Source organism: Myotis davidii, unplaced genomic scaffold, assembly GCF_000327345.1.
Source record: "Myotis davidii unplaced genomic scaffold, ASM32734v1 scaffold3725, whole genome shotgun sequence".
Taxonomy (NCBI): Eukaryota; Metazoa; Chordata; class Mammalia; order Chiroptera; family Vespertilionidae; genus Myotis; species Myotis davidii.
This window is the reverse complement of record NW_006296047.1, coordinates 79,760-93,916: the sequence shown is the minus strand read 5'-3', so window position 1 is coordinate 93,916 and position 14,157 is coordinate 79,760. Positions and strand designations below refer to the sequence as shown.

The 14,157-nt window shown below is 36.3% G+C and overlaps 1 protein-coding gene across 1 annotated transcript in view; it reads right to left on the bottom strand.

Annotated features, from left to right (window-relative positions):
* Positions 1-14,157, bottom strand: part of LOC102757163 (metabotropic glutamate receptor 1) — a 95,705-nt gene that overhangs the window by 33,274 nt on the left and 48,274 nt on the right. The window contains exons 5-6 of the mRNA XM_015568610.1: positions 11,020-11,146; positions 519-1,449 (exon numbers count right to left, since the gene is read on the bottom strand). Of these exons, the coding sequence (XP_015424096.1) occupies positions 519-1,449; positions 11,020-11,146 (1,058 nt within the window). The remainder of the gene's footprint in view (positions 1-518; positions 1,450-11,019; positions 11,147-14,157) is intronic.

Genomic DNA, 14,157 nt, shown 5'->3' with positions numbered 1-14,157 from the left:
GGAACTTAATTTAGGACATACTTGGTGCTCAGTTGTAGTCAAATTTTGAAAAATTTCTCCAAGTGCTTAATTCTCTTCCTCTCACCCTAGATTAGTGATGATGTGGCGTAGAGTGATAAAAATAAATCACAAAAGATCTTCAACCATGGTCTAAACTAGAAATTAGAACTAGAGTTTGCACCTCTGACCCAGACCCCATAGAGGTGTTGATGTTCCATAGAGAGAAGACCCACATGAAAGGGAAAACATTATTGGCAGAACAGAAGCTGCAGATTCTAGGTCAGAATATGTTCAGCTGGTTGGTGCTTCATGCCCCTTGCACTTTCAAAGGAATGAAAACAAGAAGATAATCCTAATCCAACAGAATGTGAGATTAGGAAAAAAACAAGAAAATGTTAAGAAACAACATTAGGAAAAGTGAAGAACATGATTTAGTCAAATAGAGGGGAAAAAAAGAAAAGGAGAGAGAAAGAGAGAGAGAGAAAGAGAGCGCGAGCAAACCCGATCAGATTACTCACTTGGCATTCCCTGCCCCTGGTTTCTTTCTTCGGAAAATGTTGAGGAAAGTGTTGGAGCGGCAGGGCAGCTTGCCATCGCCGACATGCATGCGGACTACATCAGAGGTGGTGAAGGCACTGCGGACGTTCCTCTCCGGCTTGGCAATAATGATGTACATCTTGGGCGTGAACATGCACCCCAGGGCCACCGTGACACTGAGGCTCACTGCAAAGCAGGTAGTGATGATCTTGTAGTTGCTTCCAAAGTAAATGGGCACAAAAGCCAGCCAGATGATGCAGGTGGTGTACATGGTGAAGGCGATATACTTGGCCTCATTGAAGTTGGCGGGCACGTTGCGTGTCTTGAAGGCATAGTAGGTGCAGCTCATGATGAGGAGTCCATTGTAGCCCACAGGGGCCACCACACCCAGGTTGCTGGTATTGCAGATAAGGTAGACTTCCTTGATACTTGGGTATGACAGAATGGGCATGGGGGGCTCCATGATGATCAGGGTTACCACCAGGGTTAGCTGCACACTAATCAGAATTGAGGCAATGATCACCTGGGCCCAGGCACTCATGAACCTGGGCTTCCGCGTGCAGATCTTCTTCTTGCTGCCAGCTAGGATGCGCGCAATGCGATTGGTTTTGGTCACTAAAGCAGAGTAGCACATGGCAGAGGAGAGGCCAACCAGGAGGCGCTGGAGGTAGCAGGACGTGGTGGTAGGTTTGGCAATGAGAGTGAAAGGGCACACGTAACCCAGGAAGATGCCAGCTAGGATAATGTAGCAGAGCTCTCGGCTGGAAGATTTGACCACTGGTGTGTCCCGGTACAGCACGAAGATGAGAGTGACAAACAAGGTGACAAGGATGCCCAGGCAGGAGAAGGCGATAGCTATGATGGATTCTATATTGCTCCATTCCAGGTAGCGGACAGGGATAGGTTCACAGCCTGTGAGGGGAAAAGTAGATTTAAATTGAATCTAAGATTTCTACTGATCAATAATAACAGTGCTTTCTCGTTACTAGAGGCATAGCTAAATTCACATCTTCCATGATTTATGTTATCTTAATGCTTTTAAAAATGCTTCACTATTACACAAATAAAAATACATTATTGTTTTCTCTGGACAGTTATGCTCTTAAACCTAATTGCCTTACAATCCTAATATGACATACTTGAATCTATAAAAATGATCCTCTTTATCTAATACCAGCCTTATAAATGAATGACACTCTATGGGTGAAACTTGGTTCTACACTTTTAGAAAGAGAAAGACTATGTTTTCAGTGGGGGTTAAATGGTGAGAATGTGTTAGATAAGTTAGTAAGAAAGAAACTAATACAATTTTTATTTTCATGTAGTTGTTGCCTAGGCAGTGATGGCGAACCTATGACACGCGTGTCAAAGGTGACACGCAAACTCATTTTTTTGGTTGATTTTTCTTTGTTAAATGGCATTTAAATATAAAATAAATATCAAAAATATAAGTCTTTGTTTTACTATGGTTGCAAATATCAAAAAATTTCTATTTGTGACACGGCACCAGAGTTAAGTTACGGTTTTTCAAAATGCTGACACGCCGAGCTCAAAAGGTTTGCCATCACTGGCCTAGAAGCAAGTCCAGCTTACAGACATTGTTTTTTCTTGGCCAGCACAGTGTTTTAAACAATAATTTCATTTCAATTTTTTAGAAGAATCACATTGTCCTATTTGTCACATATCATATTATTTATTTCAAGTCTCACCTCATTATTTATGTCTGATCTGTATGTGGCAATTAGGAGCCTCTTAGTTATCAGCCTCTACCAGACATACCAAGGAAGAATGAAACCTCCCTTCACCCATCTCTTGAAAAGAGAGACAGAGCTGTGTTCCTAAATGCCTGGCTAATCTTTTCCTTCGAGATGGAAAATAAAGTCTTTTTTTAATTTCACACTGAGAGAAAAATGTCTCAGGTCCTGAAGACAACTCCTTAACAGAATTTTGTGTTTGGTCTATGCCTGTATTTCCCAAATTGTGAGAATAAAAATATTTCCATAAATTTAGGAGAAGACATTGTTTTGTAGGCATGGTAACCTGTTCCGTTAATCGACACCACCACCCTTCGGTGACCATGTTTTTAGGTGCCATCCAATCGGTATCAGCACTTGTTTCTGATAAACACCCAATCAGGAGCAGATGCACATTTAACAAATGAGTGCCAACTATTCACAAGCACAGTCTCTTGATTGATCTTAGTGGCCTCTCTCTTGTCTGTCAGGATTTGTCTGTGAAGGTCTCATACTCTTCTTGGAAGAACTTCTGCTTCCTATAAAAAGTCACATTTTAATTTTAAATCTTCTAATTTCCTTGATGAGTCTGTAAAAGATGATCCTTTTTTTTAAATACCAGCATTATAAAATTTAGAAATATGATTAAATAGAATATTTAGAATAACAATGATCATTAGGGAGAACTTTTGATATGACACAATCAATAAATTAAAATATATGAAAGGTTTTGTAGACAAATTAGGAAATAAAATACTAAATAGTTAATATTCAGCTTCTTAATTGGCATACTGGAGTTGCTAAATAAAATTTAAATTCCAATGTAGTCTTTGTCAAAGCCTTGGTAACCTTCTGAAAGCAACCCTCTCTGCATTTCTCGTTTTCTGTGTAACTTTACCTGATGTTTTTTTAATGAACTGTTCTGACATCAAAGTTTTCATTAGAAAAGAATACTGTATTTTAAATTTGGAGAACACAAGTCATATCTGTGGAAGTTGAATTAAAACCCTGAGCCAATTTAAGAGCTATAATTAATGGTTTTCCTAAATTTTAGAGCTACAGGCAAAATATTTTCTGCAAAATTCAGGAATTTTATTAGATATTTATTGTTACACTCTATAGATATATACCAACTGATTCAATTAATTGTTAGCCTCATGGAGGAAAATGTTTAAAGGCAGCAGATTAGAAAAGAGAAGATTTAAATAACACAGTGGTGTAAAATTTTAAAAATAAAAATGCATTACATAAGGCAATTTCAGAAGCTCTTCTTTGGTAAAGATTCAAAGTTATAAACTAAATAAAGATTGAATACAGGCATTAGGAAACCAAATAATTCTGGGGTGGGCTCAACAACTGAGAGAAGGACTAATCTTCTCTTCCTATAAGTGGGCTCAAACCTGAATTAGGGGAATCAAACCAGAGAAAAATGTTAAAATACATAATTACTGACTCATAAATATTCTATATGTGACTAGACATTTAGATAGAATATCAAAGTAAAATAAACTAGAAATTAATGTAATTGTGGATCTTTAGGTAAAGCAATAAGATAATGATTTTCATCTGGGTAACCGACTCTCCTGCCAGTTGCAAGGAACTGAGATTAGTCCCCATCCAACAACCAGGAAAACACTGAAACTCTAGTCCAACAACTTTGAGGATTATAGTCTCACAATTACCACACAATTGGGATCGGAAGTCTATCCTTCAGATTAGACCCTATCCCTCACTGACACCTTGATTTTAGGCCTGTGAAAGATCATGAAGCAGAGAACCCAGCTAAACTGTGTCCATATCCCTGACCCACAGCAACTGTGAGATAATGAATGTGTGTTTGTTGTAAGCTACTAAGTTTTAGAGTGGCACAGCAATAGATAACCAATTTGCCCCTTAAAACCAATTTCTTAATTCAATAGCCAATGCATAAGGACAACTGCAGGCATAAACTAAATTGGTCAAAATATGTTTAGGTTTTGTACAAGGTTGTTTAAGTGTTATCATAAGTAATGAAAACCCTATTAAAACAGCCAACATTTTCTACTAGTTAATTAGCTAATTATGAATTGTTGCCTCTTCTCCTTCCTGTATTACTATCCACTGATATAATATTCATATATCTTAATCAATGTAGATATTGATTGTGTTTATGTCACTTAAGAAGTGGCCCTACCCAGAAATGAATTTTAAACAACCTAGTACTATTGTTCTTATACTAAAAATAAAAAGGAAAACTACCAGATTTAATATATAATAAATAGTCTAATAAGTATTACAAAATGCAATACTATCATAATCCAAACTTTTCTAAGAAATAAATTGTGGCCTCCCTGTGGCATAAAAAATTGTTAAAAGAAAATAACAGATATATAAACTAATAGCTGGCATGCTTTCAGAATAATTCACTTATTTAACATAAGATAGGAACTTTTTTTTAAAAAAAGTCTTCAGGTACTTTTTAAAAATTTAAACTAATGTCAATTTTTTATGCATTGATGCTATGTAAAATAATTGCTTTCAGAAAGCAATTATTGAGCTCTCCGGTAAAAAGGTACTATAAAAACATCTTAAAAATATAATAGAAATATTTTAGAGATGATCATGCTAAACAGACTGCTCTGACTAGAAATCTTTACACAAGGGCCTCACATAAAACAACAAACAATTTATTCCAAACTCTCTGGACAAATGAAAAGAAACCTTAATATTGCTGAAGGTTAAATCCCTTAGTGATTTTAATCTGAGTTTCTTTTTTCTTTTTCTGAGTTTAGAATTCAAATCTTTATTTGTGCTACTAGAGGCCTGGTGCACGACATTCATGCACTGGAGGTTGGGGGTAGGGTCCCTCAGCCTAGCCTGAACCCTCTCACAGTCTAGGACCCCTTGGTGGATGTCTGCCTGAGGGCTTAGGCCTGCTTCCTGGGCCTAAGCCGGCAGGTGGACATCCCCTGAGGAGTCCTTAGTGCTGCCACAGAGGCACTTGCCAGCTATGAGCTTGGCTTCTGGCTGAGTGGTGCTCCCCCTGTAGGAACGCACTGACCACAAGGGGAAAGCTCCTGCATTGAGCGTCTTCCTCCTGGTGGTCAGTGTGCATCATAGCAACCAGTTTGCATATTAGCCTTTTATTATATAGGATAATGAGAAAGAAAAAGGATTAGTCACGTACATGAGGCAACAGTACTAGTTCTTACCAAACAGAGCAACATACAAATAGTTCTCACCACCTATTTTTATAGTTTCAATGGCACAACAGCATACCCAACCTATTTTCCCATATGTGTATAACTAATACTCTTTAAATCTCAAGGATAGTAATTGTGCCATGCCCAAGTCACTAATTAAGAATGGAACAATCAGGCTCACATGTTTTAAAACATTTTAAAAAACCAACATACCAGAAGACAGCAAAAGCCCTAAGGGCAAAATGTATTGTGGATTTAAAACTTCTGAAGTGAAATTTAAGGGGAAGAGGGCCATGATTAAAAAAAAAAAGCCACTGGTATTACTTTTACCAATTCAGTAGATCAGTGGTGCTCAACCTTGGCTGCACATTAGAATCTGGGCCCCACCCCAGAACAAAGAAACAGCATTTCCGGAGGATGAGGCTCAAAAATCAGGATTTTAAAAAGATTCCCAGGTGATTCTATTGTGCAGCCAAAGTTGAGAACCACTGCAGTAGATGCATCCCAAACAAGTGATATCATAAAGGGTTTTCAGATCCTTCCCTTCATTTTTACAATCAGATCACACCCCATTTTGCTCCAATCCCCAAACTGATTTTGGCAGATAGTTTCCCCTCTAGTACTGGATCACTTAAAAAGCAAAACTTTTAAACTAAAAATATGATGGATGCTAACCTCTAACTTGGTACATGGATTGTTTGCTACCAAATATTACAGTCATTTTACAGTGACCACAAAAGGTTATTTTATTCTCCTTGTTCAAATGACTTTGAAATGATAATATTAAGCAAAAACTGTTGTTGCTATTAATACTGGCCACAAAGAAAAGACAAGTGATGTGTTTATAAAGCATGATGTAACATAAAAATTCCTTTAGAAATCCTTGTTTTGCACTTTGCTCAGAATTTTCAATCACAAAATCTCAGTGAATAAAAACAAGTTGTAACCCAAGAAGAGTAACTCAAAAGCATACATCTAAACTCATCTTAAGTGTATACCAAAATCTCAAATTTAAATACCAGTAGTTTATCTTTTTTAATCTTTTGTATATTTTTATTTATTTCAGAGAGGAAGGGAGAGGGAGAGGGAGATAGTAATGTCAATGATGAGAGAGAATCATTGATCAGCTGCCTCCTGCATGCCCCACACTGGGGATAGAGCCCACAACCCAGGCATGTGCCCTAACCTTGAATTGAGATGTGACCTACTGATTCACAGGTCAAAGCTCAACCACTAAGCCAAGCTGGCTGGGCTTAAACTTAAATACTTTAAAAGTCCATAATTTGAGCATTTAGTCTTTTCGATGACTCATCTTCACAGTTTCAGATACACCACTTAAGAAGCTTGCAAAGCAGTGAAGGATGTTAGGACCCTGCTGATGCAAGTTTGTGGGACCCATCTTTCAAATGACCCACACTCAGGTTTTCAGTTACACCTTTTCAGTCTTTCCCACCTTGCAGCAAAGCAAAAATAATTTTGCTTTTTTCCTTTGCACTGAGAGTCCTAAGTGCTTTAGAATATATCCAAGGAACTTTTGTGCTTCCAAGCAACAATTCAACTAGCATTAACAATTTACTAATATTAACTTGTATTTGCCCACAAGTTCTATTAAATTCTCCAGAGCTCTGCCCCATGATATTTTCTCCAGAGAATTCTCTACAACCCACATTCCCTACCACCCGCATCCTCTGCAATATAACTAACCACCCCTTTCCATTTCTTCACTCCCACCCCTCCTAGTATCAATGTCAAGCTATGCCCTCCCGCTCCTACAACCCTCACCTCAGGGTCCTTCCCTTTGAAATCTAATCAAGTAAAATTCAAGTTAAAAAACATAAAGCAACATGAATCAAAGATCACTCTCAGTACCCACCATTCCCTTCTCTTCGTAATCTGCAACGTAATCAGAATGCCCAAACAAGACCCATCATTCTAACAGAATTTGGCTATGACCAACTTGTACCCTCCCAGACTGCAGCACAGCACAATGACCACCCCTCTCAATTAGCTTCATTCAGGCATTTGTCTAAGGTACTTCAAACTTGAACATTTCCCCACAGTTTTATCATCACATTAAGAATTCACACAGGCAGGCAGGTAGGTAGGTGAGTAGGTGAGAGGATCACTGGGCTCCATCTACAGGCATCACTCTGCATTGTGGCATCAATGTTAAAATGTTCATAGCAGAGAACTAGCATGACATGAGGCTCAATTGAGAAGATGAAGCATCTGAAAAACTCTACCTAAAATGGGAAGGGTGCCTGCTGGCATTCATGCACCCAGAGGTTGGTGCTCCAAGATCAAAATTCAAATAAACACATCTGCTGGTGGCCCAGACGCATCTGATTTGGACTTTTAAAAATTGTCACCTCAGAAGCTCATCTGAAAACCTTAAATAATGGCTTCCTGAATATAAGGCTTCCTGAGCAAGGCCAGGAAACATGACTTGGAGAATTTTCTCCTCCTAAGACTCTGGAAATTCAATTGGCAGGCTTCAATTTAGGCAGACTCTCTCATTCAAGATCTCCCCTCCTGCACTGCTAGGCCCCACACTGGCCAGAGCTCCATTTGTCCTGCTGCCATCTGATTGCCATGATGAACATTGCATGGTCCATGAAGCACTTTTGTCTTATTGTGAGGTTTCAAGAGAAGAATTATCCAACCTCCAGGTGTATTTGGGAATCCCAAGACTAGAAGGGGTGGAGGTTACCTTCAACATGGGTGAAAGGTATTCTGAGCCTACCTGAGCCTCATCCAAAAGGAGAAGTCATTATGGGAGTTGTGCAAAACGTATTTAAAGTCCTGGAAACTTAAAAACCTGACAATTTCCATGGTTAGAGTCATCTCAGACAATCCAGAGCCATCGGACAAGTCAGTTTCCTTCAAGTAGACTACAAATTTCTGAGCAAAATACAAGAGAAGTGGTAATAACTCTGATCTGAGGACCAGGGATTATTCCTAAGTTTTGAACCAAGTATTGGCTCATCTGTAAGATCCAAATGCATTGGAGGAAGCTAAAATTTAATATTGGACTTCTTTTCAATTAGGCAAAGAAAACTCTGAATCAAGAAGTAAAGAAAGGCCACAATTATTCTATCCAAAGTGTCTTGGGCATTTAATAACATTTACAATAACACTTCATGATTACATAAGGTTTTATCCAAATGCTTTCTTTAATGTTATTACATTAATATGAAGTGCCTATTTAGTATTTACTCTTCAACTCAAATGTTCCTTCCCCTGTGAAGGCTTTTCTCTTCCCTGGAAAAAATAATCCCTTTTTTTATTCTATGTTAATATGGTATTTTGAACATATTCTTATTGTAGGATTTATATCATAACTGTTTACATGTCTAATTTCATATGAAGCTCATTCATATGAATCCAGTTGCTAAAAAAAGAGAGAGAGGAAAGAAAAGACGGGTATAAATCAGATGATTGTGTATGTATAAAATTAAATAAATAAATAAATAGATAGATAGTATGAGAGATCACTGAAACTACTTTAATGAACAAAAATGGTTAATATTAGTTAATTTTGATACTTTAGTATTGTCTTTTAAAATTTTTCATTCATTGACTTTTAGAGAGGGAGAGAGGAAGAAAGAGAGATATTGATTTGTTGTTCCACTTAGTTATACATTCATTGATTGATTCCTATATTTGCCCTGACCGGGGATTGAACCCTCAACCTCAACCTTGGCATATCGGGACAATGGTCTAACCAAATGACCTACTCAGCCAGGGCTTTAATTTAGTATTTCCTATTTTTTAATGATTAAATTTAGTGTAGTATAGGAGGAATTCTCTTATACTATTTTACTTTTTAAAAGAAATAAGTAGCATTAGATTATATATAATTGTCCCATGAATTGTTAAACTACTGTGAAGTTATATATTATGGCAGAATAGATCCCTGTTTATGCATCATAAAAAAATAAAGTGTAAAATTTAAATGTGCATTTTTTCCAAAAAAGAAATATGACAAACTATTAACAGCTTCAGAAATCACATCCTCTGAGAAATATATCAATTTTTCTTCATAGCGAAAAAACATATGCTAATAAAAATAAAAACTCACTTATAAACATGTTTTTATCCATTAATATTAGAGTCTCTGGAGCACATATGGAAAGCAGCTATCTCACAAAAGTATTTTAAACATATCTTAAGAAATTTTCTCTTCAATTTAAAAAAGCACCATTTCTCAGAAAAGAATAGTTTATCAATTTTAACTGAAATTCAGTAAAAAAGATCTATCCATGCAAATAAAATACCTACTTAAAAGCAATGCATTTATTCCTCTGAGTATTTCTAGTGATTTTGGGGATTCTCTGCCTGTGGGTTTTCTTTTTTAACAATTACTGCTACCATGGCAACAACCAACAACACATTGTCCTGTACTGCACCATTGCTCTGAGCCTGACATGGCACAAAATAAGTGGCAAATGAGATCTCATTTTCCATTCATGTATAAGACTAAAAGATGCAGAAACAACAGATGGCATTTAACACTAAGTATAAATTAGTGTGAGAGATGTATATTCTAAAAGATCCTAAAGAAAAGATTGGAAAAATATGGATATTTGTATATATGAAACACTTGGCTATTGTAAGATAAAGACAGTCTGAGCTGTTGCTGGCTCAACTCATTTGAATGTTAAAGTGACTTTTATATATATGATGGATTAAATTCTTTAAAAGGATAATTATATTAATATTCATCTACTTATAGTCAAGGAGGATTTTTTTAAATATGTCTTTATTGATTTCAGAGAGGAAGGGAGAAGAAGAGATAGAAACATCAATGATGAGAGAGAATCATTAATCAGCTGCCTCCTACATGCCCCACACTGGGGATTAAACCCGCAACCTGGACTTGTGCCCTGACCGTGAATTAAACTGTGGCTTCCTGGTTCATATGTCAAAGTTCAACCACTGTGCCAAGCCAGCTGGGCTATATTTTATATTTTTACATGTTTTTTTTTCTAATAGATTTTTTTAAATTTCTTATTGGTTAAGGTATTACAAATGTGTCATTTCCCATTAACACCCCCCCCCCACCTCCCACTCATACTCTCATCCCCCTGTTGTCTGTGTCCATTGGTTTGGCTTATATGCATGCATACAAATCCTTTAGTTGATCTCTTCCCCTTACCCCCTCCCTCCCCTAATAGATTTTAAGCAAAACATGGCTGGGACTATATTTCACTTATCTTTGTATCTATAGGGCCTGCTATAGTACCTCAGACATGATGTTCAGGAAAGTTCAAATATAAATTTAAGTGATTACAAATATCTTCAAATAAAATTTTTAAAAAGAAACTAAACAACTGGCATACAGGATTCACTGTCAATACATTTTTAAATTTAGGTTCAAATAAACTTTACTTTTAACATAGATCATGGAAAATTTATAAGAGGTCTGTGTATACTCTTTGCATGAGCCTTAGAGAGTGCATATTGTAAATGAACATCAAACAGGGCATGAGCTGATTGCTCACATTTTAAACATTGTGAAAGGGTCAATCACCAGAGACAAGGTTTACAAGTACAACAGCTCCTACCTGTGAGATCTGCATTGGGCCACCACCCCAAGTCACAGGCTTTGCAGGTGAACTCGTCTTGCACATATTCATTCTCTTTACAGGCTGTGCAAATCCAGCAGCAGCTCACTTCTCCTTTCCGTATAACCTGTAACATAGCAATATTTCACATGCATAAAGAAGGTTTCTCCAGAAAGTCTAGTATTTCAGATGACTTGTTTTCATACTGCAATAAAAAGGTAACTTTAAAAAAAATTCTATATGCTGGAGACAATTAAGTACATGGATTAAAACATACCTGGTTACCTTAGAGTTCAAATGTGAATTTCAATTCATTTCATGCTGGATTTAGAAGTTTTTCAATAATAATTTCTTTAATAAAGATAATTGACTACATTATCTTTTACAGAGTTAATAATAAAACAGGTGAATTTTATTCTTATTTATATTAATAGGTATTAATTATTCTCAGAAAGTAAAGATAGAGCTTTCTTCTCTGAAAGAACAAGTAATATTTAAACACAAAAATTTCTATATAATAAAAACTCATTAAATCATAAAAACTGAGGCGTTGCGGAATGTTTATTATAATTATGAAAATCTGAGAAATTTTATATAGATAAAAACGGACTGATGGCTAAGAAAGTATAGCCCAGTTATTGGTCTTGCTATTTGCTCTAGTGAATTCAAAAGGTCACATAAATTGTTGGAAGAAAAATGACTAGCCCAAAGTTACTGAAGAATTGCTCATTATCTGAGCAGTTTAAACTTTCTCCCATTTTCAAACTGTTTGGTAAGCACTTTTTCACTTACACAATACAAAAATAAACATCAAAACACACTGCATTTAAAGTGAGTTTCTTGTAAACAGCATATGATTACATATTGCTTTCATCTCCAGTCTGACAATTTCTGCCTTTCTATTAATGTGTCATTTATTAAAATCATTGGTGTGATTGGATATGCATCAATCATCTCTTTTTTTTCTATCTATTCCATCTGTCCTATGTTTCCTTTTCCTTTTATTCTGCCTTCTTTTGGATTGAGAATTTTTTTAGCACTTCATTTTATCTCTAAAATTGGCATACTTGCTAAACCTCTGTGTTGCTTTTGTGGCTGTTGCAGGATTGAAAATATGCACCACTAACTTATCACAGCCTATATTCAAATAGTATTATACGCCTTCATTTACATTGTAAGACCCCTACAATATTCTTCCATTTCCCCCTCCTATTGGGTATTGTTTTAGTACATTTTACAGTTATGTATTTTATAATCCCCTATGAAAATTAAAATTATTTTTGCTTTAAACAATCATCTTTGAAATTCACTTTTGGAAAAAGAAAAAAATTATTATATTTTACTAGAGGCTCGGTGCATGAAATCCATGCAGGGTGGGGGGAGGGCTCAGCATGACCTGCACCCTCTCCAATCCAGGAGCCCTCAGGGGATGTCCTACTGACAGCTTGGGCCCGCTCCCCGTGGTTCTCTGCTCTCTGTGGGGCCTGCCTGCTCCACACCATGGCGATAACCAAGCGGGCCCTGCTGGGTGCTGCCCGCGGGCCATGCTTGCCTGCTGGGCTCACGTTGCCGGGGTGACATCACCAGCGTCCTGCCCCAGCCACTATGGGCACCGCCATCTCTGTTGTGGAGTGATGGAGTGAGAGTTAATTTGCATATTACTCTTTTATTAGATAGGATATTTACCCAATAAATATATTTTAACATCTGGTGCTTTTAAGTCGTTTGTATAGACCCAATTTTCTATCCCCTATAATTTTCTTCATTCTGAAGAACATTTCTTAACATTTATTGTAGTGCTGGTGTAAGAATTATGAGTTCTTTCACTGTTTATTCATTTCACAAGTCTTCATTTTGGCTTAATTTTTGAAAAACAAAATATTTCTACTTGGTAGGAAAGTTTAAATTGGCAGGTTGTTTTTTTTTAAAGTTCTTTTAGCACTTTCTGCCATTCCATTGTCCTTGGAAATAGAATTCTACGTTAAAATATTTTTTTTTTAACACTTTAACCATGTCATTCCTTTCTTGCCTTGTATATGGTTTCTGATGAGAAGTCAGCTATAATTCTGAGTTTGTTTTATGTCTGTAATAGAACTTTTTATTGTGGCTGATTTTAAGATGTTCTTTTTTATCACTAGTTTCTAGCAATTTCATTATGTGTTCAAATTCTTTGGGATTTGTTGAGGTTCATGAAAGAGAGTTTACATTTTCATTACATTTGAATATTTTTCAAGTAATTATTTCTTTAATGATTTTCTCTAGCCTGTCTCATGAGTCTCTAATTGTGCTTGTAATATACCTCTTGACTATATTCTGCAAGTCACTGAGCATCTGTTTATTTATTTAACTTTGTTGTCCCTCTGTGTGCCTCATTTGCCTATTTCCTGTTGCTATGTTTATATTTAACTATTGATATTTACTTCTATAATGTCTAATATCTATCTGTTAACCCCATTCATTGAAATATTATTTCTTATATATTTTAGTTTTCATTGTATAAGTCCCATTTTGTAATGTTTTAATATTTTTACTTGCCTTCCCATGATATTCATGTTTTGTTTTAAATTCTTTAGTATGTACTTTAAGTAGATATTTTAATATTTTTGACTGCTAATTTCTTCATCAATGTAATTTCTGGGAGTGTTGCTGTTGCTGGATTTTCCTTCTGGTTATGTCTCACTTTTTCTCCCTTTGTCATATATCTGAAGTTTATTGACTAGATGCTGACCATGTGTGGTCACACACAAGGTGTAGAGCACTGGAGATTTTTTCTTGAAGAAGTATTGTCCTTCCTTCTGGCAGGCAGCTAAATGACTTGTGGCTCAGTTTGAGTCATGTTTTTAATCTTTTAGGGCAAGTGTAAAATAGTCTCTATTTTATGAATAGTTTGGTCTCATTATTAAGGTGTGGCCCCTCTGGGGTCTCTACCTAATTTCTTGTGCATTCAATAAGGTGTTTCCACTCTAGCTTGTGAGGACTGTAACAATTTCTGGCTTTATGTGAGCTTTACAATCCAGCTACCCAGTAATTATTCTTTATCCGGAATTTTTAAAAAATATATTTTTATTGGTTTCAGAGAAGAAGGGAGAGAGAGAGAGAGAGAGAGAGAGAGAGAGAGAGAGAGAGAGACACATAAAT